Source organism: Topomyia yanbarensis, chromosome 1, assembly GCF_030247195.1.
Source record: "Topomyia yanbarensis strain Yona2022 chromosome 1, ASM3024719v1, whole genome shotgun sequence".
Classification (NCBI taxonomy): domain Eukaryota; kingdom Metazoa; phylum Arthropoda; class Insecta; order Diptera; family Culicidae; genus Topomyia; species Topomyia yanbarensis.
In genome coordinates, this window is record NC_080670.1 from 194055056 (window position 1) to 194082745 (window position 27690).

Genomic DNA, 27690 nt, shown 5'->3' on the forward strand with positions numbered 1-27690 from the left:
TGTCAAAAGAAAATCTGATAACCGTTCCTTTGTCAACGTTGTTTCGTGTAATGTTTTGTAGTGAGTTGAATGTTTCATTATTCGTGAAATAGGCCGTAAAAAGCATGCAAGAGTTCCTAAAAATCAACGATCGTCATTACATCGTTCACGTCCACCAGGTGTACGAGAATGAGACACACGAATCAGCATCGGAAGTGCTAGTGCAATGTAATGTTTTCGACATGGTTCAGCTTTGGAGTGAAACGATTTCCATCCTGAACCTGATTGAACGAGAAAAGGTAAACAGAGAGTGAGTGCTATTGCTTTGAGTTGACTCATCATGCGAAAAGAGCCCTGAGCACATTGCGGAGTTCTTACCACTCAACCGTCTGTGCTGATAGTGCGAGTGCATTGAGCTACTACACTGAGCAAAATTTGCGTTGAATTGCCATAAGAAAGACATGAAAAAATCGAGCTAAAGTATAGGGTAACCAGTTGAAGTAGTGGATTCGAAGTTATTAATATCCCCCGTCTAAAAAGTGATCAAGGTGTAATACACTAAAAATTATCATTTAATCAATTGGGTCATTAAATGATAAATAAAAAGTCGTCCAGGTTTCGAGGCCTTTCCGACTCAAGCGTATCCCTTGTACTCGGACGTAATACATTACCCCATACATTGTCGCTTTGATCAATCATGTGAGTTTATCCGAGGATCCGTACACGTGCATTATATGCCATAGCTGGTCTCCATCTATTGGATCATATGCGGGTTTGAAATCTATAAACTAGGTGGGCATGTTGTCTTCGCTATATTTTGCAGCATTTGTCGAATCGTGAGGTTATCTAGACCTAGTTTATTTATTTCGGCAAATATTTTATCTTAATATTTTGCCAGGCTAAAAACGTTTAAGCACTATCTTATATCATCGACGAATCTGTTTCATACCATTCTTCCAATTGACAGAAAACGAACTCAATTATCGAGTATTCCCCTGCGCTGGTTAACGAAACGATGCTCACCCGGAAAGCAGACGGTTTCGACCTTCAAGAAAGCACCCCCGAAAACTCCTTTGAGCTGTGTCTTAAGCTGAAGTATTACGTTTCCGGGATTCCCGTGACCTTTAACCTACAGCTCAAACTGGCTAGTCGTGAAGAGGTATTCCAGTTAGCGTTTTATGCACTTTGTACTATTGCGCTGAAAATGTAACATTTCAGCTTTCCGAAAACATTCTGCTACCCACCTGGCGCACGCTACTTCTTCTGTACGAGGAGAACTGTGCTCTCAAAGATATGCTGTTGAAAAAAGACATCGAGATCGAGCAGTATAAGGTGGAGGGAGCAGTTCTCAAACGAAGTATACAAAATAAAGCACATTAACCATTCATGATCGTCTGATGACACTTTTTTCCAGATCTTGTCGCAACCACAAAATTCGATGAAGTCCAATTTAGCAAAACATTTCCGCTTATCTGTCCGGAACAGGGCTTAAAAGTTCGAGAACTAATCAAAAGTAAGGATCGGCGAGCTGGTCTGATGAAACTGTTGAAAATCAATCCCAAGGAACCGACCGCGAATCAGCCAAGTCCGGGCAAATTCTCTGCTATCAACATTTTATCTCCAACCAAAAGAAGTCCTGGAGCTCGTTCGAAGGGTTTAGATGCACTTTACGCGAAACAAAGGTTTGCTTCTGTTACTTGTGGGAGTGAAACATGCGAGAAAAACTTCGAATCATACTGTATTACAGGATACCAAAACCACTCTCTTCGTCTACTCTGTCGCTGAAACGACTTCAGATGGATATGACCGATGAAGATGACGAAAAAGGGATCGCAGCGGATGATAGTGCTAGTTTTGATGTAAGCATGCTCAATGATAGCACAAGAGAGCTGAACGGTAGTAGAGGGAGTGTGAAAGTACGGAAAATCACGAAACTATGAATGTAATTCGTTAAAATGTTATTTTTTAATTTTGTCGATGTATTAATTTTACTTTATTCATTTATATTTTTCTTGTATAAACAATATAAATATCAAATTGATGACAATCAGTCCTATTTTCTTAGAGCCTCTACCCATCACCGCATTCGGCCTAGCAATTTGCGACTTGATCCAATCATAGTGATGCAGCGTACTGTGAAAAGCTACTACATGTGCACCGCATTGCTTTGGTTCACTGCCCATTATTCCTACCAACGATCCATCACACAGCAACGGTGATCCAATATCTCCAAAACATGCTCCAGATCCATTGTTTTCCCCTCCTGCACAGATCATGCTTTTCGGACAATCAACAGTGTTAATCCTCACATACACCTCTTGCATTTCATTAACCATATTCCGGCTACTGCTATTCGCTCCCCATCCTACAAGAAGGCACTGCTTCCCCGACTGTTGCACAAATTCGTTCAGTACAACCGGTTTCAACTCAATAACCTCCCTGTCAAGTCTCATAACAGCTAAATTTGCAGTCGTCCATATCTTATTCGCAGCAACCTCAATCATTCCACTGCTATTGCGCACTTCCCACCAACCTGGACTCCGCACTTTCGAAGTGCGAGTGATCAAACTGCTACTGAAAACTGCGAGCTGTCAAATCACATGTATTTCAAGTGATAGAGATGGTATTTTCATGGACAGACCAGTCGAGCTAACCAGTCTATGAGAAGAATTCAATAGAAGAATAGTAAGTGCGCAGTGTGGTTAGAATCCAGTTTTTACTGCCACAAGCAATATTAGTTCTCGATGTAGTTCCCAGAATAAGTCTGATTTCCTCGGGGACTCGTACGCCACTCCCGTTCGTCACACAGGTGGCACTAGTGAGAACGTCTTTCGAAGATACCAACACCCCACTGCAGTAGAATCCATCTCCGAACGCGACGGTTTCTCGAGACGCCAACCGAATGGAGACCATGTAAGGAAACTCGCTAAGTATCGCATTGCTGCCGCCGGTGATTCGCGAACGCCGAGGAACTTCGAAGACTGAGCATAACGAGTTTAGCGGTAGAACCGAAACAACGAGTGGAATTACGAAAATAAGTGGTTGCATGTTTTAGGTTGAGCCGTTTATTTGATGTAAAATGTCGGTGTTTACGATTAACGCTAGTAAAAAACAACAACTTTATACTTATAATTTGATCAAATAAATATTGCTTTTTGTATGTTTCGAGGGCACGACAATGCAGTTCACTGAAGTGTGATAGGTTTATTCATGACTGTTCGGTTGTTCACGTTATCTTTTAATTATCTCAATCAAAGCTGATAACAACTTCTCGGTCGAGCGCAGCATGCGGCCAGTGGAAGACTCATGTTATCAATTATTACATTTCTATTTCATTATCACGAGCGTGTACAAAACAGATAGAACTAGCAGCCCCAATTCCAGCGCACTGCGAGTTCCAGTACCGGATCCGTTCTCGTTCGGTGGAGGCACTACGGCCTGCTGTGTCCTGTTCTGAATCCAACTCAAATAACGCGTGGTGTCGATAAAAATGGACGTTTCATTTAGACCTCCGCATCCACCAGTCATAGACAGAACTCCGAAAAGACTTCCGTCGCAAATCAGTGGAGCCCCCAAATCCCCGGTACATGCTCCGCGGCCTGCTGTCAAATCTCCCGCGCACAGCATTCCATCTCTGAGTGGAACACCTCCAGCTGCTCGTACACAATGCGCAGAAGTGCTGGACTGCACCTGCAGATTTATCCTCTGAAGCGTATTGGCTGGTCTACCGGTGGTAGCATTTGCACCCCATCCGAACAACGTGCACGTACGATTTACAACCGGACTGGCCGCTCCAAAGCCCACAGGAGACAATGTCGCCGAAATCGGAACTGTCGCATTCAATCGAAGAACAGCTAGATCATTGATACGCGTTGTGGGATTGTAGTCGTTATGCGGCCAAACGTTCCAAACCGAGCGAACGGTAGATCCTGCTGAGCTGTTGGAATTCGCCAATGTTCCAAGTACCAACTGAAACTCGTTGATTTTTCGAACGGCATTTCCATTGTAAACACACTGAGCTGCCGTTAGGACTTCCCGTGTAGAGATTAGCACTCCATTGCAGTGGAAATCTTTACCCGCCAAACGAATAGACACTAGGTATGGACTGCCATTACCGGTTACGTTCACTCCTCCGACGATTCGTGATTCGCTATCGACAAATGCATGAATAGGAACTACTACGAGACAAGCTACTGTCGTCAAAAATGAAAGCAATAACTGACCACCGAACATGATTGGAGAGCTATATTCGGAAAACACTGGACAATCAATAGTAAAGTATTGGCTATTTAACACCGTATTGAGATTGTTCATGGCTACTGTATCTAATCAGTTCTGGTACTGATATAGTCCAAAAGTCCCCTTATCTGAATATCCCTTGCATAAGCGGATTTCGGCATATGAGCAAAGAAAAGAGCGTTGGTAGTATATTCCGTTGCGGAGCTTAACCTTCTATTTCGACAGTTTTCGCGACTGATTCTTAGACACGTTGGCTTGTTTTCTTCCTGATCGGGGTTCGAATATATGGTATCGCTGTAAAAATCAGAGCCTTTTATCGGTATACCTGACCAGGGGAAACCACCGGTACCAAATAAGCAGCAATGAAAACATTTGTTTTTTTTTGTCATAAAATTGATTTCTAATTGTGTGGTAATTAACATGTGATTCACCTTCAGTCACATGTTTCAATATTCAAAGATAATCGTTACAGAGTGCGACTTTAAAAAAAATGGACATAATTATTTACATAGCTTATTTTATCCAGCAGGTTCCCACGCCGTCCTTTGATTTACAAATTCTCGAAAAGAGACTCCTTTTGACCATGTTGCCGGGTCCAGTGCTATCTCCCTCAAATTGCCAACTTTAAGCGAAATTGTAGGCATCGTCAATACGTTCTTTCACTGCTGAACAAGTTTATTCACGACGATTGTTTTTTTTTTGCCTTCTCCGTGACACCAGCAACCATCTCGGCAATCTCTTGTTTACTAACGGTATTGCTTATTCTAGTTAGAAAAGTCCAACATCTCTCAGAAGGCGTTATTATTGTCTTGTTCTAACTTGTGTCCGAACCATACCAAAGTTTTGTCGAAGGTAATGGTGATGAAATAGTCGAATCAATAATTTACTTGGAAGGTGGGACATTGCAACTTGAATCTGTTAGCTCTGCTAAAGTTTCCTTAATGCAAATTCACACCAAGTTTATCAGTCTTAGGACTCGGGTCGACGATAGCGACAACGGAATCTGGTTTTTCCGTTGTCGCTAAAAAGCGCGTAAAAACTGCTCGTCTCGAAACACTTCCAAGTCGCGAATATCACACATTTCTCCGCATGCCATACAAAGCCACCAGATGCTAGTACCGTTACTATATCTTTCCTCAGAAACTGCGAGGTCAGCACTTTTCAAGAGGTAATTATCGCCTCCTTCTTTGCAGAATCCTTTACAAACGTTTATTTTCTCATCGGGTTCTATTTTGGTAATGCATTTGTTGTAGATCATTTTTCTAGTAGACAATCTCCAGCTCAGAGAATAGCAACTACGGAGTCACTTCCGTGTACTGAAACAAACCTAATACACTTTCGTCGTCAAGCTCAGCGCAGGATCAATCACACAATGGAATCACCCTCTGATTCCCGAAATGCCACTTCAATCAATAAGCTATAAGTTTTAGAAAACGATATACACTGCACAATTATCAGAAAGATACAATTAACATGCGAAATTGATCGAAATTCACAGCGTAACGCAAAAAACAAATCAGACTCGACACACAGTACATGAAGTATGTGATGTGAACGTTAGAGCACAATCTAAGATGATTCCGAGTTCCTTTACGTGCGAGTGTCTTGAAATTTTCGAGTCGAACAAATGGTAGAAGAACTAGATTGGATCACGTTTCCGCGTGAACGGTACCATTGAGCATTTTCTCTGCATTGAAAGTATGCTGTTCAAATCACTCCTTGCAGCTGTTCAGTTAACTCTGAAGGAATTCGACATCGGTTGAATCTCGCAATCGTCAAAATAAAACCCTACTGTCGTTGGCGAAGAAAAGATGGGTCCCTTGTAATTTGCTATTAAAAGTCATTAAAATAGAGGTTAAATACTACTGGAACGAGATGGCTTCCTTGCGGGAAGCCGGATTTATTAAGAAATTGTGTAGATAGACAATGCTTAATGTTTATTAGGAGCAGCGTTGCCAATGTTCCAGATTTATCTGAAATCTTCCAGATTTTCCCAACTGAACAGACATTCGTTCAAGCCAGACATTTTGCTAGATTTTTGAAAATTTTCCAGATTTTTTCAAATATTTTGAATTCTACGTTACACCCCACCGAGGTTACCAGTATGCTAGATTTATCTGGAGCAATAAAGTTTTTTTTGAGCTTCCAGGAAAAGATCAAATCTTTTACTCTATCAGATTTTTAAATTATAGAAGTAGTTACACACAAATTTTGGAAATCTGGGTCGTATTCGATTAATACACATTCTATGAAGACCAAAAAGATGGGTGGGTAATGTCTGGGACATAAGCGAAGTGAAGTAGAATACACTTGCACTGTTAATTCGAATGCTGAAATTTTTACTATTTTTTGCATGGTTGCATTAAAATCAGTTATTTTGGTATTTCTTGTAGAAATCCAGATGGTACCCGAACATTATTAAAAAAAATTAATCGCATGTTTGCATTACATTCACATAATTTACTTGCGATGCGTGGAAAATTTCAATTGTTAGGCTTGCTTTAAAATTTTAACCCGTTAGGTTATTTTAGAGTGGATAGTACCATCTATACTACCCACCTTACCCATCGGCTTTGATTATTGAAGTGAATGTGGAATTCTCGCAATACTTTGAGCCGCGAAATTCACAAACAAAATAAGTAAAAGAACATTGAGTCATTGAGCCGAACATAAAATAAACTCGTTTTAACGTGGATGCACAAATCCCGTCATACATGCACCTATTATACAATTAATCTGGTTCTACCGATCGTTAGAAAACTGTGTTTATATTTGCATATACGATGATACGTAAAGCAATTCATATCATTACATAAGCAGAAGCTTATATCAGCATCCAATAAGCCAAGATCATTTCCTTCGCACAACGTAATCACCTAGGAATGGGTGAAGTTAAAGCGATTTTTTCAAAATCGATCTTTTTATCTCGAAAAGCCGATTTTTTGCATTCGATCTTCTCGGCTCGTTTGTTGATCTGCCACACCTATTTGTACCACATTGAATCAAATCGTCAATCTCACCCGCACTATAGGGCCCCTTACACGAGGCGTTATGGCGATTTCGCTTGAACCTGAAACTGAGTCAGGTTCTAACCCCAACCGCTGTCAGTTCATACATTTTGACAGCAGTTGGGGTTAGGAACTGACTCAGTTTCGCCTCAAACGAAAACCACATTAGTAATGGCACTACTGAGCAGTGATGCCACTTTTAATGAGGTAAGTAAGTAAGTAATGACGGAATTCCCATACAATTTCAGTAATGCCATTACTTAGTAATGACACTTTTTACGCGTGTAAGGGCCCTTTATCGCTTGCATGCGGAAAACGAACCAAAAAGCGCACTACAATGTATACTCCAGTATATTGAGATATAGTGAAGACCCTATTTTACCAGCACCCGATTTTATCCGCCACAGGTTTTATCAGCTTTTTGACCCGATTTTATCAGCCTCATATGAAAATTGATAGTTGGTAGATTGATGGGCTCTAGCAGACGAACCAAGTTGAATTCGAGTAAATCCTTTCTTGATCATAATTTTCTTATCTTATAGATCCGAAAAAAGTAAAAAAAAAAATTATATTTTTGTTAATTTTTGCACTCTCAGACCCCCTTAAGGGAAATTTAAGCTAAATAATCAGAAAAGGTTATGAGGCTATATCTAGGGACTAAGGAAGAATATTTTAAAATTAACATAATTTAAAGAGCAAGCGAGTGGGGTCTCTCACGCCCAACCACCCGATCTCCAGCGCAAAGAAAAGAGCGTTCTGCTTTTTCTGTGGTCTGTGATCATTGTATGCATGAAACTGGCGCGCCTGTGCATCATTGGAATGATTGCTGGCGGCAGTCATGAAATATGCATATTGCCCTGAAGAGTTTGATCTAGCATACAACGTTTGCTTACTACGAGGTCAGAAAGCAACCTGACAATTTTTTCGTGTACAGTCGTGATTCGCTGGTTGGACATTTTTTTAACTGGACCACTTTTTAGTTGGACCTCCAATTAAAAAGCATCTGAATGTCAAAATCTTATGTCAAATTTACTTTGACAATCAATCTGACAATTATTAGAGATGTGAAATGATGCATTTACACTGCCAACATCTCCTTTGGAGAGTTTTTGATATTTGTCAGTCGGTCCAACTAGCGAATCAAATTCGTTAGTTGGACAAGGCTGTGGCCCAACCAGCGAATCACGACTGTACTGGGTTTGAACTCCAAGAATTCATTCCAATTTGTCAAAAACTTTGTTTTGACGTATATGAACCCCGAAACAGTGTTGCAGAATATACCGATTTATCGATATTTAAACCGATTTTTAATTTCAATACCAATAAAGTTACTAAAATACCGATTTCTTTTTTCTTACCAAAAAATAACGATTTTCATATAATAAGATCAATTAATATTACGTACGTATTTTTAGAAAATTTCACCTTTACACATCAAATCATATATTCAATATTCAACTAAATGGTTTACATAGATATATCGCATGAATTTACCATACTGCCCATGATCCCATATTTGGCCCGTTTTCTATGGGATTTCTTATCTATGGGACTGATTTGCGGGAGGGCACATCCCAGGAAGCGAAATAGCGACATGGCTGATTAAACAAGATGCCGGCGAGTGATAGTATCACACTGCAAATAAATTTTTAATACTTTAATTATACGTTCACGACAATAATTACACTAATTGGGTTCAACATAAGAACTTTTAAATACTTCGATTAATTACTTTAATTGCATGCTCTGTGTTAAGCCAAAAGAGACCAAGCGCCATTTTGAGATACCTGGCTAAAAAATGCTATCGCATCAAATGCAATGCTAGAAAGACACACATCAATTTATTTTTAAGAACGCAAACAGTAATTGAAAGCAAATTAGTGTCCCTTAACTTTCTAAGTTAATAACAAATTATCAAAAAAATGAATTTTTGCATGAAAAAAACCAGAAAAAATAATGGCACTCAGTTCGGTATGGCCTAACGCAGGCCATATGAAAAATATGCAGGTATTTGGAATACGACGCTGCTAGCCCCTCAGTACTAGACTTCACACTATAATTTACCGTTTGCTGACAAAATAGAAAATCACCATATTTTCAAACTTCCCGTGGCATGGGAAATGGTTATAAATCATTAGTTTTGAAAAATCGTGTCAAAATGGGCCAGTGGAACTGAACAGTTCAGTATCAGTATTCAGTATCAAAAACCAAAACAAGATTTAGACGTGACATCATTTATGGATGCTAAAGCTTCAAGCACTCAAGCTGACAAAACAAGAAAACATCGCATCCCAGCTGTGTTCGCGCGCGCTTGGAACTCTCTGTGATGTGCGTGAGTTGCTGCTGGCAGTGGGGTGAGCTACGCACTCTGTTGTTTTGGTTTCTGACTCTAGTTTGAGTGATGTTGCCCTCGGCAGAGTGAGTGAGAGACAATTATAGCCTGTGAAGCTCGACAGCCAAGAGTGTGACTAGGAAAAACGATAGTTTTTTTGCTTTTCATTTTTGCGTATTTTGTTTCTCAACCATCAGCCAGCCAGCACTGCCTGCCTCGGTTCGGGTTGAAGAAGGCGACGATCGACTCGACGTGTATACTATACGGCTACGACGCAGCACTCAGCAGCAGTGCAGAGGGGCGATAGATTTTCAGCTGTTTTCACCTCATTGGCGAAGTTTGCTTGAAACAGTGTGGAGTGCAATATATAGGTTTTTCAAGGATTACTGCTGGTCCGGAAGTAGCAGGTAAATGGAGTGTGCTGTATCTGCTCGTGATGGGAGGGTGGAGGGTTTTTAATCGATTTTTCCTCATGTCGAGCTGGGATTTTCTCGGAATAGTAATATTTTCCCTAATGTGCAATATTTTTCTGCCTTTCTTCCCTTCTCTCGTAACTCGCTGCTGATGATGTCGATCAAACGAACAAAGAGCGAGCGAAAGAGAACACATCAGCTCGGGAGTGACAGAGAAGTAAGTTTATTTTTCTGTTTTGCTGCTAGTGTTGGTCGCTTGTGGCATAGAGAGCGAGTGACCAACAGTGCTGTCGGATTTATTTTTAATGCTTTAAGTTTTTGTGGTGAGAAAATATTTTGTATATTTTTGAGTGGTTAATATGTCATCTGTCCATGTCTCATTACTTGGCAAGCAAATGTAAACTTATAACAAATTTTTGGTCAAGAATAGAAACGTTCGAAATTAAGTATGTGCTGTGGTTGTTCTTTTCCAATGCAGTGCATTGATATATGGTCGGTGTTAAGTCAGACCGGACCAAGTCGCAAAACATCAAAAAATGAGTTAATGATAGTACTGGATAAAGAATTTCTTCATCTACATTCCACTTTTACCAGATTTGAAATATGAAACAATAAACAAGAATTATGGTAAAAATAATTTTCCAATTATAATGTAAAGGATGCTGCGATTCAAACTTTAAACGCGTTTTTCTCGAAATCAATGCACTGTCACTTAGTCCGGTCTGACCTAACACCGACCATATGTAATGTGACAAAACGTCGTTTTTAAATAGACAAATACTTCAAATTGAATGGCACGAAACTCGAATCCTTTGCAATTTCTTTAATCATTTTATTTTATTTTTTTTTTTTTTTGGATCTTACGTTTCTAAGTAGAACTAACAGTAACTTCCGCATGAAAAAGAGACAACAAAGACGAAGACAGACAAATGACCTGTCAGACCACTTCAGTTCTACTATAAAATACTACTACTATACCATGTAATAAGCGCTATTAGGCAATCCATTAGCCGTTTGTTTGACAATTCTGCGGTAAGTTCTGGCAACAATTCTACTCCTGCGAACAGAAAAAATCGTCCGACAAACATCTTTCGTTAGTCCGATTCGTTTGATGTTGGATCGAATCAACGATATTGGCGGATCGTTGATTCGATCCATGGATTGCCTAATTGACAACTTTTCCGTCATCAGCTTCCGTCGACGGTGAAGAACATCAACTTCCTGGCGTTCCGTCCGGATAAGTTGAATGCATTTCACGTGCGTTGATGTGTGAATAATTCCATAATTGAATGTAACTAATTTCGACGTCCCGTTGATGCGCAGCACCGGTGACGGAAGCCTGACGTATCGAGTAAATCAATGTAAGTCATCGAACGCCTGACTGATGATATTTTCTGTCCCATCACAGATCCCCCGCAGCACCTGGCAACTCTGGAAGAAGGAAGTGGACAAAAACGACAAAACACAAGCATCTAATAGAATGTGGTGAATACTCTCGCGGCCTAGAGAGAGCAACATAGCATAGGTTTGTTTTTGGTGCGCAGAAGAACCTGGTCTCGTCGAGCACAACATTGAGGCAGAAGGAGAGAATCACTAGCAGTTTGAAGATCCATTAATGCGTTTTCTGCTGCCCAATCTAAATCGGACCCTTTGTGTTTAGAGCAACATACATTCACAGCAGTGTTCATTCGTCGCATAATTCCGAAAATCATTACACAGAGTGAAGTAGCAGCACAGAGATACTTGAATTTGAAAAAAGAAAAACAAACAGGTAATCATTCTTTTTTTTCACTGCTACTGATTGTCAGTCGAGCAAATACTGATTGAGAGTGCACGAGCATCTCGAATAGGTTACGATTGCGAAGGTTACATCAGGTTCAGTGTTCGAGGTGCAGTGATTAGTTAATCGCGGAGCTTTTTTTGATAAATGACCCATCTACTGTGTTGGGGGTAGTCTCAATCATGCGATACATCGGCATTGAAATGGGCGGTACTTGTGATTTCTCGTTCCGAACGATTCGAGTGACGATTTTTGTGTGACTCGTTCTTTTCCATTTAATGTGTGTTATCTTTTTTTTTTTTTTTGGAACAGCATGGAGCCATGACGATCAGATATGTTTCTTTGTTGACTAAACATATGTAAAAGTTTTCTCCAAAACACTCGTTTCGATGTCTGTATCAACATGTGCCACTGAATTAGTTATGGAATTTGCGTTTCGACTTCGTCTCATCAGAATCCGACACTAACTTAGTGACAGGACTAAGCTAGCGCCGAATTGTCGCTAGACCCCCCCCCCCTCCCCAAATAAACGGAGACAATTTGCGTTCCTGAGCAAACCCTTAGTCAAGCGCGATGTCCCGCAAGAAAAGGAGCTCATTTTAAGCTGAAGAAATAATGAAATCGAAATTGGCTAATTTGTCTATGAAGGCAAATTACATAGTGAACCCGCTGAGAGCCTGTCTTCCGATTGTTCACTTTAAGATGTTCCAACAGAGAAGCTAAGAATATCTTGATTAAGCTGATATTACCACCCCACTGATTACTGACCGGTATTCCGTCAGCTATTCAATCGAGTTTGTGCCTTGTTTTGCTCCGACTCGGCCGAGCTAACAGCTCTTACAAATCAAGCTTTACATCAAAACAGCGTCGGAACATACCCCTAGGTACCACGAACTCGTTAACACAGCCATTCCCTCTTTCTTCCAGTCTCGCAATCGGTAGTGTGTACCGGTACTGCGCACCGCTAGCCGGGCAAGATGTCGTCTCCTAGTGCCGGCAAGCGTCGGATGGACACCGACGTGATCAAGCTGATCGAGAGCAAACACGAAGTCACCATCCTGGGAGGCCTGAACGAGTTCTGCGTTAAGTTTTTCGGTCCACGAGGGACACCGTACGAGGGTGGCGTTTGGAAAGTCCGGGTACACCTGCCGGAGCACTATCCGTTCAAATCGCCAAGCATTGGATTCATGAACAAAATCTATCACCCGAACATTGACGAAGTGTCGGGTACGGTCTGCCTGGACGTGATCAACCAAGCCTGGACGGCACTGTACGATTTGTCCAACATTTTCGAATCGTTCTTGCCCCAGCTGCTGACCTACCCGAACCCGGTGGATCCACTGAACGGTGATGCCGCTGCCATGTATCTTCACAAACCCGAGGAGTACAAGAAGAAGGTGGCGGATTACGTGCGGCGGTATGCCACGGAGGAGGCCCTACGTGATCAGGAACCTACCGAAAGCTCCGACAGTGAGTCCAGTATGTCCGATTTCAGTGAAGACGAAGCACAGGACATGGAGTTATAACAACGGCTAGCCTCGATATTTACCAATTACTATTATTAAACAAACAGAAACAAGGGCAGAATATTGATGGTGAGAAATGAAATTTTTATTAAATTAAATGTTTACGCGTAGTCATCCACACTCACACACATACACAAATAGTATATCATCGCATTCAAAAGAACCACAGAGACATTACCAAAAAAAATCAACAGCAAAACTTATGATTGTGAGGATGTAGTGGAAAAGTATTTTGGATAAACAACTCACACCGCTACGAGCGACAACAAAATTTAAGTTCGTGGTTTTGTTTCTTTACGCTTGTCAGGAAACTGTCACGTTTAGTACTACAACATACACACTATCAACGTCAGTATCACCACCAACAACACACAAACAAATCGCTACAACATATTTAGTAAGTTTACAGTTTACTAACATCTCCCTAGAACTAGTAGCAGCAGCGTGTTAAATCGATAGTAGTAGTAAACCCGCGATGTGTTTGGTTTTTTTGTTTATTGGTTTCACACCAAAATAGTGCGTTTGTTCTGTTCGATTTGCCAATATACATAATGATACCTTATACTAATTGAATGTTTGAGTTGATTTTGCCTTCATACATATATTTTTGCCGCATGCAATTCGACGACCTTGTTGTGTTCTCGATACCATTCTCTCTACGCCGAGCCTCCTTCTTTCCCTGTCATTTTACCCGACCAGCACCACCACCACCACCAACCCTCCTTGGCAGTAGATGTCGCGCGGCGGGAGGAGATTGTTTATTAATGATTAATTAATATAATTCATTAATAGTAGTGCGTAATGATAGGTGATAATTATGATTAACATAAACTAACGAAATGATGAGAAAAACATGGAAAATTTGGAATAAAAAAAAGCAGTGATGAAAAAATAGCGTTTAAGTCATGTTTGTAATTTCGATGAATGATGAAATATTACTTGAAGCAAAACAATATTAAGAAAAGGAAAACGCATATATTTAAACATATTAATAAAAATGAAATAAAAAATAAAATGCCGCTGCTGTTTGTTACTGATGACTTCTCCTTTTCAGGGTCATTACGGTCGCGCGGATTTGGCGAATTTGTTCTTAATTTGACGAATCGCGCAGACTTGGCGCGAATTCACTTTCTGAAAGTGTTCTTTTATCAGAATCTCTCCTGACATGTTCATTTATCAATTCATTAATCCAGTTGAGGTCAACAAACTCTATGCTGCACAGTTCATAATATGCGCATTCGAAAAGGTTTCAGATCCGGATCGTAAAGCAAAACAGTACGGCTAAAATGAGGGAGTGAAAGCTGTATGATCATGTGGTGACCAAAAAAACGGACGCATCCTTATGGACGGTGAAACGTGTGTCAGATTAGATTTCAAACAGCTTTGGTGACAGAAGGTTGCCGAGGGTTGCTGAGTTGTTCCCAGCATATTATAAATTTAATTTGTTGATCTGACCAGGGAATCTGCAGCTGCGGTCGGAAGATTTCGATTTTCAAGGCAAGCAATCAGAATGTGATATACAGTCGTGATTCGCTGGTTGGGCCACAGCCTTGTCCAACTAACGAATTTGGTTCGTTAGTTGGACCGACTGACAAATGTCAAAAACTCTCCAAAGGAGATGTTGGCAGAATAAATGCATCTGTGCACATCCCTAAATATTGTCAGAGTAAATTTGACAAGAGATTTTGACGTTCAGATGCTTTTTAGTTGGACAAAGGTCCAACTAGCGGAGGTTCAACCAAAAAGCGGTCGTTAAAAAGTGTCCAACCAGCGAATCATGACTGTATTAGCGCTCGTTTTAACGACAAGCGCAGTTCTTCGCACATCTTTTTCTTCCGTAGTAGGCATACCACAAAGAACAGACATCCATGATCGAACAAAAATATTTAAAAAACGTGTGTAAACATTTGAATTAATATACGAAAAACACTAGCGCCGCCACACCAACCTATCCCAACTATCCGTCAAATCGATTCCGGAACCGGTTCGAAATCCTAGATGGATTCAGCATGGAATCTAGCTCAAAGAAAACAACCGATTCCGTCTCTATCGGTTGACGCATTTGAGCTGGAATTCATGCTGGAAGTCCGAATCGGTTCCGGACTAGTTTGACTGGGTAGAGGAATAACCGCTGTCATATCTGTTGCACTCAGCCACAAAAAAAACATGACGACAGTAGCGCACCTGGTTTAGATATCCAAACTACCTTCGAAACCGTTAGAGATTTTACACAAGTTGAATTCTGAAGATGGACGTCTGTTCTCTGTGGGCATACCGTCCAAACGTCTGTCCAAGAAAGGAAAAATTGCAAACCCTGCAACCAACAATAAAGGCTAGATTCTGTTACCGTAAGTAACATAGTTTTTCAAGATGTGTGAATTAGGATTAAAATGAATTAGGATTAAAATGTAATAAGTTAGTGTAGGAGCAACGGTCAATTTAAAGTGGGCGGTCGGTAAAGAAGAGATGTGGATCAGATAGCAGGATTTGGGTGAAAAATGCAGTGGATTGGTGCAGAAAATGGAACGGAAAGAGTGAGAGAGATAGTGAGCGGGAGTTGGAGTTGGCTAGGAGGATACGATAAGAGAAGGCGATGAGATAAGTTACCCCCGCTGCGTCCATTTCCAAATTGGGTTGCCGTGTTTCTCAAAAGGTAACGGCTCAACGCAAAGGACCCCGTCGCAGGACACGATTATATCGTGCATTCCGGCATTTCCGCCGGCTAAACGTAAAGGACGACAAGGACAGCGCGCCCAGAGGTAGACCCACCCATTTCTCGTGGTCCCGGATCCAGTCAATCGAAATCCACGTGGCCCTCCCGGCCTCGTAGCCCACAGAACATAGCTCGACTTACCAACCTGCCGCACGAGTCTCCATGTTCATCGTCGCTCGCTGCCTGCCGCCATCGAAATCTGTCACGCCATCGTCACCACCGTCCCCGAACCAGAATAAATTTGTAGAAAAGGTAGGAAGTTTTTAGGTTATTTAGGACCGTCACACATCCGAAAGCTCCCCTACTTCCACACGCCCTGGGACTCGGAACTAAAGAGGCCTTGAGTGCCCACTCCAGGACTCCCATACCAGGAGTCGGAGCTTAGGCAAGCCCCAATCTGGGACTTTGCACTTTCCGAAGTCAGAGCCTTATAATTCTTAGAAATGTGACACTCTTAACTGCGTTTCCTTCAATCGAATAAATCAATATTTATTCAAAATGGCTAAAGAGATTTTTGTAAACATACTTGATTCGCTCATTATTCCGTTGCAGAGTGGAATTTCATGAAAAATACACATTAATCCACATCATCATACCGTTCGTAGTAGCAATTTGAAATGTTTTCTGCGATGAAATTAGAGATGTGTGCCGCTGCGCCACGTCGCCGATTTCAGGTAAAAAATGGTCAACGCGGTCACAATTTTTACCTGAAATCGGGGACGTACGCCGCGTGGCGCGGCGGTGCACACCTCTACACGCAGAAAAAATGAGTAAAAATAAACAAATTTTGGTTTTAAATAACAATTTTTCCGTTTGATATAGTGACAAGAAAGATTCACGTTTGATTCAATCAATACTGTTGGTTGAAATTACCAACTAATTCATTTGTTGGCTTTTCAGTACAGTCGTGATTCGATGGTTGGACACTTTTTACTGGACCGCCTTTTAGTTGGATCTCCGCTAGTTGAACCTAGAAAAACTCTAGAAAGAGAACTGCGGAGACTCCATATTGGATCGATTGGATTCGCGTTTAGCTGTCAAAAAACGAATCCAATCGAACATTGCCTATCCTTATAACATTGGACTTGTTTCCATACAATGCCGGGGCATATGTTGCCAAAAATGCTGTTTTTCTCTCCGCAGTTCTCTTACTAGAGTTTTTCTAGTTGAACCATTGGCCAACTAAAAAGCATCCGAACGCCAAAATCTTATGTCAAATTTACTTTGACAATCAATCTGACAATATTTAGAGATGTGAACAGATGCATTTGCACTGCCAACATCTCTTTTGGAAAGTTTTTGACATTTGTCTGACGGTCCGACTAGCGAATCAAATTCGTTAGTTGGACAAGGCACGAATTTGATTCGTTAGTTGGACCGACTGACAGATGTCAAAAACTCTCCAAAGGAGATGTTAGTAGTATAATTACATCTATTCGCATCTCTAATAATTGTCAGATTGGTTGTCAAAGTAAGTTTGACATAAGATTTTCACATTCAGATGCTTTTTAGTTGGACAATGGTCCAACTAGCGGAGGTCCAACTAGAAAGCGGTTCAGTTAAAAAGTGTCCAACCAGCGAATCACAACGGTAATTGAATCAATGCAATAATATTCATATTCCCCGATCATTTTAAACTAGGGTTGCCACCCCTCCGGGTTTGACCCGGAGGCTCCGGTTTTCGGAAGCGATCTTCGGGAATCCGGGTTTCACTTCAATTTCTCCGGGTCTGGCGAGATGACGGATAATTACAACTTCTATGGAACTGTTTCAAAATGTGTTTGTTTCAAACGAGTTTTTACGGTACTACGGCTGACTGTTGGCCAAGAAGGAAATCCTCACTTCTTTGTTGGAGCTACCCCGGGCGATTATGGTGACGGATAACCAGATTCTTTGCGCTCCGCATAGAATTCCGGAAGACATCGCAGTGTGTTTCCGCACAGAACCGCTTACCTGCCTCTTTCACTCTCACTCTACTGTTAATTATCGCAGGTTACTAAAAATCTCCGGGTGAAGACATAATCAGAGGTGGCAACCATATTTTAAACATTACACACAGTGAAATTGGATCATCCCATAAATGACGTAGCATTATATGGGGGAGGGGGGAGTTTTGTATTTTGTGATGATGTGTGACGACAGGGGGATAGGGGGTCATGTCATGCTACGTAGCTGTATTAAAGGAGAATAACTATTGCACAGTTCCCACCAAATCGAACTGCACAGTATGAAAGTGTGATGAATCAAAAGTGTGATCAAAAGTGCAACTCCTTCGAACTGACAAATTATTCAAAGAGAATAGTGAAAGAGACGCAGAGTGAAAATCAGTCAAAACGGCAACACTCCCTTTACGATGATTTCAACACTAGAAATTGGCAACCGTTTCCAAAGGCAGCACTTTAAACGACTCCTATTATATTTTGAAAACAAACCTTTTGTCGATCGTTGGATTTGTTTATCAAACGATGTGCATTTTGAAACAAAGAGATGAAATAATTCTAAAGCTTGTTTTTACTCATACATAGACTCTAGAATGCACCTTACAATCACGATTGCACTAAATTCTGACGAAAATTCAAATTTCTTTTTTGATAGATTTACAATACTTATCTCCTCCAACTCAGGCATGAGTAATGTTTATTTACATTGCACGATTGGTCTGCTCAATAAGGTATTTTTGGCTTCACACTATTCGTCTCTTTCCCTATTCTCTTTGAAATTATTGACATAGAAAAATGTCAAAAACAAACTTCTTCTTACTTTTAGTAGCAGGGAGGTTAGCATGGCTGCCAGTATCCCGGTTTTTACAATAAATTTGATGGAAAAAGTTAATTTTTGTCGATAGCGAAGTGCATCGAAAATTCAACTTTCAAAGCAATAAACAATAGTTACATTTAAGGTTCAACTGAGAAAGCTTGGAAAAGCCTGTTGAAAACTCTCTAAAGCCCGATAACAGCGTTGTGGCAACTGTACCGAATAAGTCCAGCCAGGAAATGAACCGAAATTCTGGCTGTTTCTAGTTAGTATTACGACTCCAGTGATACAACCAATTGTAATTATAATTGGCTGTTTGTAAATTATCGACAACGCATAGAAAGTCAGTAGTATCATTGTTTCATCGTGTACATATCCAGTAGGGATGTTTTGAATAAACTAGTTGCCGAACTTTAAACTAAAGCCTTTCATTACAATTTCAAAAAATATGAACAGATAATCTGTGCTAAACAACTCTATGAACCTGCTAAAAACCACCGATAGATTAGTAATCGTAAAACATCTTAAGAGGAAGCGAGTTATGATTATCAAACCACCTTGACGCTTTCGAAAATCCCACAAGAGGCCCCTGAAACCAAACATATGGCAGATAACGACCGAGTATCGAAGTGCTCGTATTGTACCATCGACAACTGATAACGGATATCTTTACGCTTTGGAATCTCCGTTCGATATCGTCGGTACCAAATTTCCAATCAGTCAGTTTGATTGCGATCGTTGTGGGCGCGAGACGTGCACGCCTTACACTATCAACCTTACGCAGCCCGTCGGAAACTCGGCGCCATGTTTCAGAAATCGAACGTCGTGGTAGGAACTGCAGTGACATGCCTGTCCATTCTGTTATTGATGATGACCGGTGCTGCGACGTCACCGATTGAAGTATCGAACAGCGATCCCCGAATCGTGGGTGGATTTCCGGCAATCGCCAATTCGACTAGCCATCAGGTGAGCTTGGATGACTACAGTCCGTTGAACATGGCATTGTTAATTTTCTTACGTCACTGATTGTGGCAAGGTGTGAGTCATTTTCTCACGGTGATAAGCATTTCCACGCTGCTGGTATTAGTGAAGAAAAGTTCGTAATCGGAAAATATTTCCAATTACTTGATAAGGTTCAACCTGATCTAATTATATTTTATCTAGTTGATCTGTTGGCATAGTAAGTGTAGATGAAGTTCGTGAAAACCTTGTTTCGCAACTGTTAGTCATTCAAAGTACTCTATTCTCTGAAGTGGTTGAATCATTTGATTGTTACTTTCGCTGTGATAAAAATTGTATTGGAAATACTTAATCTTATAAGCTTGAGTAGAGTTGATTGCATGACTGGGGACAATCGCAACGATATGACTGATCTTTTTAGAAAATGAGTAGCCAGTTTTGCTTTTACATACATAATGAGATTAATTCAATGCAACCTATTTCTTTACAAATTCAGTGGACTTCACTACAAAACTACAAATAAATCATTTAAGGTTTCAATCAGGCGCAGGACAACCGACCAGGCATCGTTCGGCAGCGGCCACTTCTGCGGCGGTAGCCTGATAAACAATAGGACCGTGCTGACAGCCGCTCACTGTCTGGTGGACAGCAACAATCTGAAACGGGCACCAAGTTACTTCCGCGTGGTTGGAGGTAATGTTAACCGGATGCAAGCCGCTGGCACTGAAATACGGGATATCTCTCGGGTTGTCATTCACGAAAAATATAATCCAAAAAACTTTGAGCACGACATTGGGATATTGATTGTAAGTTGATTTCGCGTTAGCCTTGCGTCTAGAAAACCTTAACAACGCCTCCACTTTTAGCTCACCGAACCAATCCCGAATACGCACCCAACGTTCCGCTCGATAAGCCTCACGACAGTAACGCCCTCTGCGGGAACTATTTGCCAAACCAGTGGGTGGGGCACGATCAAATTCGTAAGTATCTATTGCCGTTTTACTTGAAGCTAGACTGTGTCAGATTCTAATCCCAACTGCTGCCAAATTTTTGAACCGACAGCATTTGAGGTTGCAATCTGACTCAGTTACACAAAAACGACACAAGTAATGTGGTTTTTGCTTGAGGTTGTAACTGACTCAGTTTCGGACCTAACTGCTGTCGAAACCGTTTGTTTGAAACCAGTTTCAAACCTAGCTTATGCGCCAATGAACCGAAAATCGGGTTGGGTTTTAGCCTCCAATATATCTCAGGCGCGCTCAAACACCACTCACGTCCATCAAAAACGTTTATTTGAAGCAACTAACCTGAGTTCGCTTCTAGCGAAAACGACTTAAGATAGCATATTTAACCTGAGCTAGAATTTGTACCAATCCATTCACATTCAACAGGGTCAAAACATCGCCACCGAACAGCTGCTGGCTGTGAATATTACTGTTCAACCATTGGACCAGTGCAACAAGCCCAACAGTTACAATGGCTCACTCAAACCAGGAATGTTCTGCGTAGGCCAATTCGAAGGCGGACGGGATGCGTGCCAGGGTGATTCCGGTGGTCCATTGGTGTGCAATGGTGTGCTGGCCGGCGTTGTATCCCACGGAGTCGAGTGTGCAAAACCTGGCTATCCAGGAATCTACTCCGATGTTGCGTACTATCGGCAGTGGATCGAAAGGAATGGCGCCAGCAGAGGTAGCATTACCGCCACATGGTTTGCGCTGGCGCTTTGTTGTATACTGTGGAGATACTTTACCGCGAATGTGTTGTAATACATATACTATGTGCGATTGGGAGTGAGTGATAAATTAGGGACGAATGTGACAATAAAAGTGATAAATTATTACATAGTCTAAATCGGTTTTATTTTCGACTGTTAATGAACAGTTGCTGGAGCTGGAAAATTTTTGGGGGTCTCAGCGACCGGCGAGCATATCTTATCGGCAATTCATTGCTGCGCTATCGTGTGCAACTCTTATCATTTCCTAACAGAATAGCAAAGATGTCATTATTGACGATTTGTTATCAGATTACCGTCCACAAGGATAGTGTAGATAGTACATGCAGTATGAATAAATTATCGAGGTCAGCGCGTTGATACAGAATATCAATCATCACTGTAAAACAGACGAGTTCGAAAGTTGTCTTCTGAAAATTTATCAAGAATTTGTCGAAGAGTCAAATGTCGGTAGTTAATTGTCCGCAAAATCCGCTCTAGTATTCGCCGACTAAAAGTTCTCACTAACGGTTGCATTCTACTAAACAGAACACGGGAGAATATCTCGCGCCATTTTGGCGTGACCCCGAAACTGAGTCAGGTTGCAATCCGGAATTTTTCCCCAAACGGTTTGCTGATTCTCTTCGATCTCGAAGTGGAACCCGCGGATCTTGGCAAAAAACTGCTAACGAAATACCGTTGCTGTGTCATTGCTGATAAGACCTACATCAAAGCGGATTTGAAACAGTCGCTGGAACAGGAAGATTTCACCTGTAAAGACAAGTTTGCTGTGGATGACCATTTCAATCGGAAGAAACTGCCGAAATTCGCTTAAAAGTACAGTCATGATTCGCTGGTTGGGCAATACCTTCAGTCCATCTAACGAATTTGATTCGATAGCTGGCTGACTGACAGACGTCAAAAACTCACCAAAGGAAATTTTAGTAGTGTAAATACATCTGTTCACATCTCTAATTTGTATCTGATTTGGCAGGCCATATGCTCTTGGGGCAATCGTAATGAATCATTCGTGACCAAAATCACTACGAACGGTGTGTTTTCAAAGTCTGAGTACAGTCGTGGTTGGTCACTTTTTAGTTGGGCCTCCGCTAGTTGGACCATTGTCCAACTAAAAAGCATCCGAATGTCAAAATCTGATGTCAAATTCATTGTGACGATCTTCTTCTTCTTCTTCTAGTTCTGGTTATTTTCCGTCGGCCTATTTCCGCTACGAGGCCAAACACCGACGTCAGAGAGGTGACGACTCCCACTATCTGGACTAGATATCGACCCATCAACTTATGAACCAACGGCTTTACTTCCCTTCCGAAGGAAGGCGAGACCTCAGATTTTTCTCACCTCTGATAAATCTCAACGACCTCGACTGGGATTCAACCCAAACCAACTGAGGTGAGTGGCGGTCACGCTTACCACCCAATCATCGGCGCCGTCACACTTTGACGATCAAACTGACAAGACAATTAGAACTGTGAACAGATGCATTTACACTATTAACGCCCCAACAAACAACGAAAGCTGAACAAGCTTTTAACCAGTGAGAATAAGCTGAACAAGAACTGTTTAAGCCATTATCCAGCCAAAATGCTTGTTGGGGCCTCCTTTGAAGAGTTTTCAACGCCTGTCAGTAGGTCCAACTAGCGAATCAAAGTCGTTAGTTGGACAGAGTGTGGTCCAACCAGCGAATCACGATTGTTCCTACAAAAATGGCATTGGCACGATAAAAACCGAAAGGGAAGGACGAGGAAGTGGGAAAAACTTTGAATAACGTACTGGAAACGACTGTACAGGATCCGATAAAGAGAGTCAATCGCAGATGTCGAACATTTTATTGACTCATCCTAGAATGTGGTACACGTATATATAATATAATAATATACGTATATATAATATAATATAATATAATAATACAAATGCGCTGAAAACAGTAAAATTCTCATGTTTGAGCGCAACGAAAACTCGAATCGAGTGCCCCTGTTGTTGCGCTACCATTTGACTCAGTGCGTTGAACAAAGATGGCAGACACCGTTCCAACGGCTTCAAATGGGTAGGGTGATAATAGCAACACGGTGCAAATGGGTTCATCACCCTATACAGTCGTGATTCGCTGGTTGGACACTTTTTGAGTGGACCCCTTTAATTGGACCTCCACTAGTTGGACTATTGTCCAACTATAAAGCATCTGAACGTCAAAATCTCATGTCAATTTTGCTTTGACAATCAATCTGACAATATTTAGAGATGCGTCGCGCCGATCCTATTGTGCTTGAACTACTTATTGATGAGCCTGCCTAGTTCTAGTTTTCCGTTCTAAGTTTATAGCTGATTCGCTCTAGAATACCTATCCGTCTTTCAATTTCATTGCTTTCGTTTCTCTTAGTCTCAAATTTGCCGAAAATAGCCAACAAAATCGATACAGTAGAACCTTGCGGTAATTAAAACATAGTAACAATACATTTTTAGTAACGTTTCAATTTATGTACTTCTATCGCCATTTAATGAAAATCTTAACTGAATCGAAGAAAGTAAGAATCCGCTTGAACAATTTTTTTCACGTGCACCAAAAAGTCAAAATTTTTTTATGATTTTAGGTCAAACTTGTGTAAATTTATACAACAGTGTACTCCCAAAAAGTTGCAATCCCGCCATGTTTCGAACAATAATGTCGGTTACAATCTCTTTTGTGATGTCGCTTCGAAAAAGCTCCCATTTCAAATGCTCACCAAAAGCGCCCGCGGTGCAAAACAACTGTCAAGGCACACGAACAACAAGCCCAACGAGAAATACGTTACGTGAAGAAGTAGAAAACTGACGAAATTTCCAAGGAAATCGATTTGAAATCGTGATTATTTTCGACAATTCAGATTTTAGAACGTACTAGTGTAAATAGACTACGACGAAAATACAAGGAATACTCGTAAAAACATGGAATTCGATTGGGACAACATCAGCATCGGTGATCCCGGATTGAACAACTCGGGGAGCTTTTTCTGTAAGTTGTAGACAGCTATTTACCGATCGACCATTGTGCATTTAACCTATTGTTCTTTCAGATCGTGGCATAAACGGAGAAAAACATCATTTAGATCCTTTAATGATTAAGATCGAGAAAATGGATTTGAAGGACTTACAATCGGAACCGTGTTCGAGTACTTCGGTAAAACCCACTGCTGGAGCCATGCAGATGAAGCAGACGAAGACGAAGGTTTGTAGCGAGCAAACGTACGATCGAGCCTACCGCTATGCCCAGGTCTACGAACAGAAGCGACAGGCTCTGCGGGAAAAGGAAAGCATGCAGTTGCAGGAGATGAAAAAGTTCCACGCACGACCGGCTCCAAATTTTCGACATACCACGAAAAAGGAAAATACCGAACCGAAATTCACCATTCCTACTACACCGAAACAGATGAAACCAGAGCGACTGAAAAAATCTGCCGATCAAGCGAAAAAAATGGTGATTTACATTTGTAGAATAGAGATGTTTAGTATTAATGTATTTTACATTGCAGCAGGAAAGATCTAAAGAAGCTGAACCGACTAAGTTTCGGGCAAACGACGCAAAGGTTCTGAAGGAGCAACCCTTCCAGCCGGAGCTACCTAAAACTGTGCTTGCGCAGGAACCGTTCAACCTAAGGATGTCGTCTAGACTTCAGGAGCGCAAAAGGTTTGACGCCGAGTTGCAGCGGGCCAAAGAGGAAAAATCTCAACGTGAAGCGGCAGAGCGCCGGGCAGCCGAGGAACGCGAAGTGAAGCTATTGCGCAAACAGAAAGAATTTAAAGCTACCCCGAATCCTTTTAAGTAACCCATCGATTTGAGTGTGTTTTGTCCCTAATTTAGGATCCTTTTTTGTGTATTTAATATAGTCATTTATCGTTCGTTTGAATTCAAACGTTTTCTAGTTATTACAGGTAACATAAAATATTGAGTCGTAGCTTTTTGTAATCCGAAAGTATTGTATGTATATTTTTATCAAGATTTACCTATTTTTGGGATGTTAATTTTTAGACGTCAGTGCGATCAGCAGACTTAAGGAAAACGATCGTTCTGAAAAGTGCTCTATTGTAGAATGCCACAGGATTATTGAAGCATACAATCCGTAGTATTTTTTAAACAAGTGTTTTCCTCTATTATTAAATGGTGACTTCAGGATGCACTAAAACAGTTTTCCTTATTTTCTGTACTTTTATTCCTTTAATATTAGCATTACAAGTCCCCCGCAAACATATTTTGAACGTTTGTGTAACATATCCTTCCTCTGGAGGGACAGTGAATGGGAATTATATAAAAAAACTTCCTGCAACCCTTCTTTAGGCAACTAGGGCCGAGGCAGTGCTCGACTCGTACTTCCAGTTCGGGGGCAGCACGGCTTTGATTTTGTAGTAACGAGCCAATCGGTGAATGCGAGACTCAATCAAAATCAAACGGAACTTGCTGTCGATGTCCTTACGGTTGCGCTCCAAATGCTTGCGGATCGAGACGGCCTTCTTGATAAGGAAGTACAGATCCTCTGGAATATCTGGCTTCAGACCGACGGCTTTCATGATGCGAAGGACCTGTAAGATTGAAAAATCGTGCATTCACATAATTTTCTTTGGTGTTAGAAAACATTGTAAACAAACATATTTCCGTCCAAAATTAACATCAACAAAGCGAGCGATTGCAGCGCCTCTCGAGTTCAAACGGGGCAAAATTATAACCTTTCTTTTGTTGGAAACTTTCTGAGATCCCTAAACTATTTGTTTACAATAGTTCCACGTTCAAAAATCACCTACCTTGTTGCCATTCACAAACCGGACCTGTGCAACACCGTGCGAATCCCGTAGAATAATACCAATCTGCGACGGGGTCATACCCTTCTTGCCAAGCTTCTTGATCTGCTCCTTGACATCATCAGCATTCAGTTTCAGCCAGGAAGGAACCGAGCGGCGGTACGGCAATGCCGATTGGGAAATACCCTTACCGGGAGCGTGCATACGACCCATTCCGAGGCGGTTGGTTCAGGTTCTGCTTTCCTAAAACGGTCGGAACACTACGGCAACGAAAAACGCGTGCTTGCTCAATGAGGTTACACGGGAAAAAGAGTGAGTATGTGACAGCTGTCAAGGCGGAATGCGAAAAATGAAAAATTGACACTGACAGTCGGAGCTCGCGAGTGCTGTCAGCAAAGATCCGGTGTCGGAGTAATACCCTGCGGTCTTGATTCTTAAGGCTAGTTTACAGTTCGGGAAATGGATCACGGGATTTCGCACGGGATTTGCGTCGGGATATGATCAGGGAAAATTTCCCGCCGAAATCTCTCCAAACTGTCAGACCAAAACACTGCTGCTTCTTAAAAATAGAAACAGTATCAAACTTACAGCGAATTGCAAACCTTATAAAAATACTATTTTCCCCGTCGGAAACAATTTGTGTTGAATTGTTCCCGGCCGGATTTCTGTGTGGAGAGTTTTAAAATCCCGTGATGTTTCCCGCGGTTGGGTTTACACTTCAGGAAAACTGTCATTTTTGTGTAGACTCATTTCCCGTCACGGGATTTGAAATCCCGAGCTCCATTTAAAATACACAGGGACCCAAATCCCGTGACACGTTTTCCGAACTGTAAACTAGCCTTTAACTACGCCCACCCTAAGGCCGCTGACAGAGTGGCGGCGAAAAGGCTACCCGAATAGAAATGTATAACGGAATTACAACGATTTTCATTGTTACATCACAATATATCACAATATCAGATATGATGCAAAATATACAATGAAAATACAATCAAATTTGTTGTTTCTACAATCAATTTTGTTGTAAACCCGATTTTTACTTCAAAAAAGGGGGTCGCTAAGCGATGTAACAGTGAAAAAAAACATACATTCTGAAACCACTTACAATGATTTATTCTGTTGTAGATTTTGGATGTTAAAACCTTGTTTTACATTGTTTTAACAATGATTTTATTTGTTTTTCTTACAGCAGATGCACTGTTAAATTTGATTTCCAAAATAATTGGGATTTAAAAGTAATCAATTATTTTCTTTTATTTATTTTTATTAATGTTTGAATCGCAGTATATAGATGCTTACACAATATCTCTTCTATAATCGATTCCGGAAGCACATCGCATAAGGGAACTCGAAGCCTTATTCAAAATAAAGCTCGCACTATTGTCCGGCGACAGAGCAAAATCTTGTCAATTGAAAAAATCGTGAAATAAAAAGTTAGCAAACAAAACCTTTAGCAGTCAGTTGTGGCAATATTGAATCACACTTCT

At 41.1% G+C, this 27690-nt stretch overlaps 6 protein-coding genes across 8 annotated transcripts; 4 read left to right on the plus strand and 2 right to left on the minus strand.

The window, feature by feature from the left end:
- LOC131685959 (uncharacterized) lies at positions 1–2489 on the plus strand. The gene is made up of 5 exons (XM_058970000.1): positions 1–278; positions 947–1138; positions 1198–1336; positions 1394–1661; positions 1727–2489. The coding sequence occupies exons 1-5, from the start codon at positions 105–107 to the stop codon at positions 1917–1919; spliced, it is 966 nt and encodes a 321-aa protein (XP_058825983.1). The 5' UTR covers positions 1–104; the 3' UTR covers positions 1920–2489.
- A 516-nt stretch (positions 2490–3005) lies between these two features.
- Positions 3006–4293, minus strand: LOC131685952 (trypsin beta-like). The gene has a single exon (XM_058969988.1). The coding sequence runs from the start codon at positions 4291–4293 to the stop codon at positions 3307–3309; it is 987 nt and encodes a 328-aa protein (XP_058825971.1). The 3' UTR covers positions 3006–3306.
- Positions 4294–9677: 5384 nt separating this feature from the next.
- LOC131685967 (ubiquitin-conjugating enzyme E2 H) lies at positions 9678–13845 on the plus strand. 2 transcript variants are annotated; one of them, XM_058970022.1, is made up of 4 exons: positions 9678–9965; positions 10147–10188; positions 11380–11742; positions 12679–13845. In XM_058970022.1, the coding sequence occupies exon 4, from the start codon at positions 12729–12731 to the stop codon at positions 13275–13277; it is 549 nt and encodes a 182-aa protein (XP_058826005.1). In that variant the 5' UTR covers positions 9678–9965; positions 10147–10188; positions 11380–11742; positions 12679–12728; the 3' UTR covers positions 13278–13845. The 2 variants fall into 2 exon arrangements, with proteins under 2 accessions (XP_058826005.1, XP_058825995.1); XM_058970012.1 differs by lacking the exon at positions 10147–10188.
- A 5637-nt stretch (positions 13846–19482) lies between these two features.
- LOC131685973 (trypsin-1-like) lies at positions 19483–21529 on the plus strand. Its single transcript, XM_058970036.1, has 4 exons — positions 19483–19710; positions 20238–20510; positions 20571–20684; positions 21096–21529. The coding sequence occupies exons 1-4, from the start codon at positions 19549–19551 to the stop codon at positions 21468–21470; spliced, it is 924 nt and encodes a 307-aa protein (XP_058826019.1). The 5' UTR covers positions 19483–19548; the 3' UTR covers positions 21471–21529.
- A 2652-nt stretch (positions 21530–24181) lies between these two features.
- LOC131685981 (uncharacterized) lies at positions 24182–25355 on the plus strand. Of its 2 annotated transcripts, none has more exons than XM_058970047.1 (3): positions 24182–24425; positions 24487–24887; positions 24943–25355. In XM_058970047.1, the coding sequence occupies exons 1-3, from the start codon at positions 24359–24361 to the stop codon at positions 25234–25236; spliced, it is 762 nt and encodes a 253-aa protein (XP_058826030.1). In that variant the 5' UTR covers positions 24182–24358; the 3' UTR covers positions 25237–25355. The 2 variants fall into 2 exon arrangements, with proteins under 2 accessions (XP_058826030.1, XP_058826041.1); XM_058970058.1 differs by having other exon boundaries at positions 24946–25355.
- Positions 25356–25596: 241 nt separating this feature from the next.
- On the minus strand, positions 25597–26526 carry LOC131685987 (small ribosomal subunit protein uS15). Its single transcript, XM_058970071.1, has 2 exons — positions 26207–26526; positions 25597–25987 (listed from the first exon to the last, which is right to left on the minus strand). The coding sequence occupies exons 1-2, from the start codon at positions 26414–26416 to the stop codon at positions 25742–25744; spliced, it is 456 nt and encodes a 151-aa protein (XP_058826054.1). The 5' UTR covers positions 26417–26526; the 3' UTR covers positions 25597–25741.
- Between the last annotated feature and the right edge of the window lie 1164 nt (positions 26527–27690).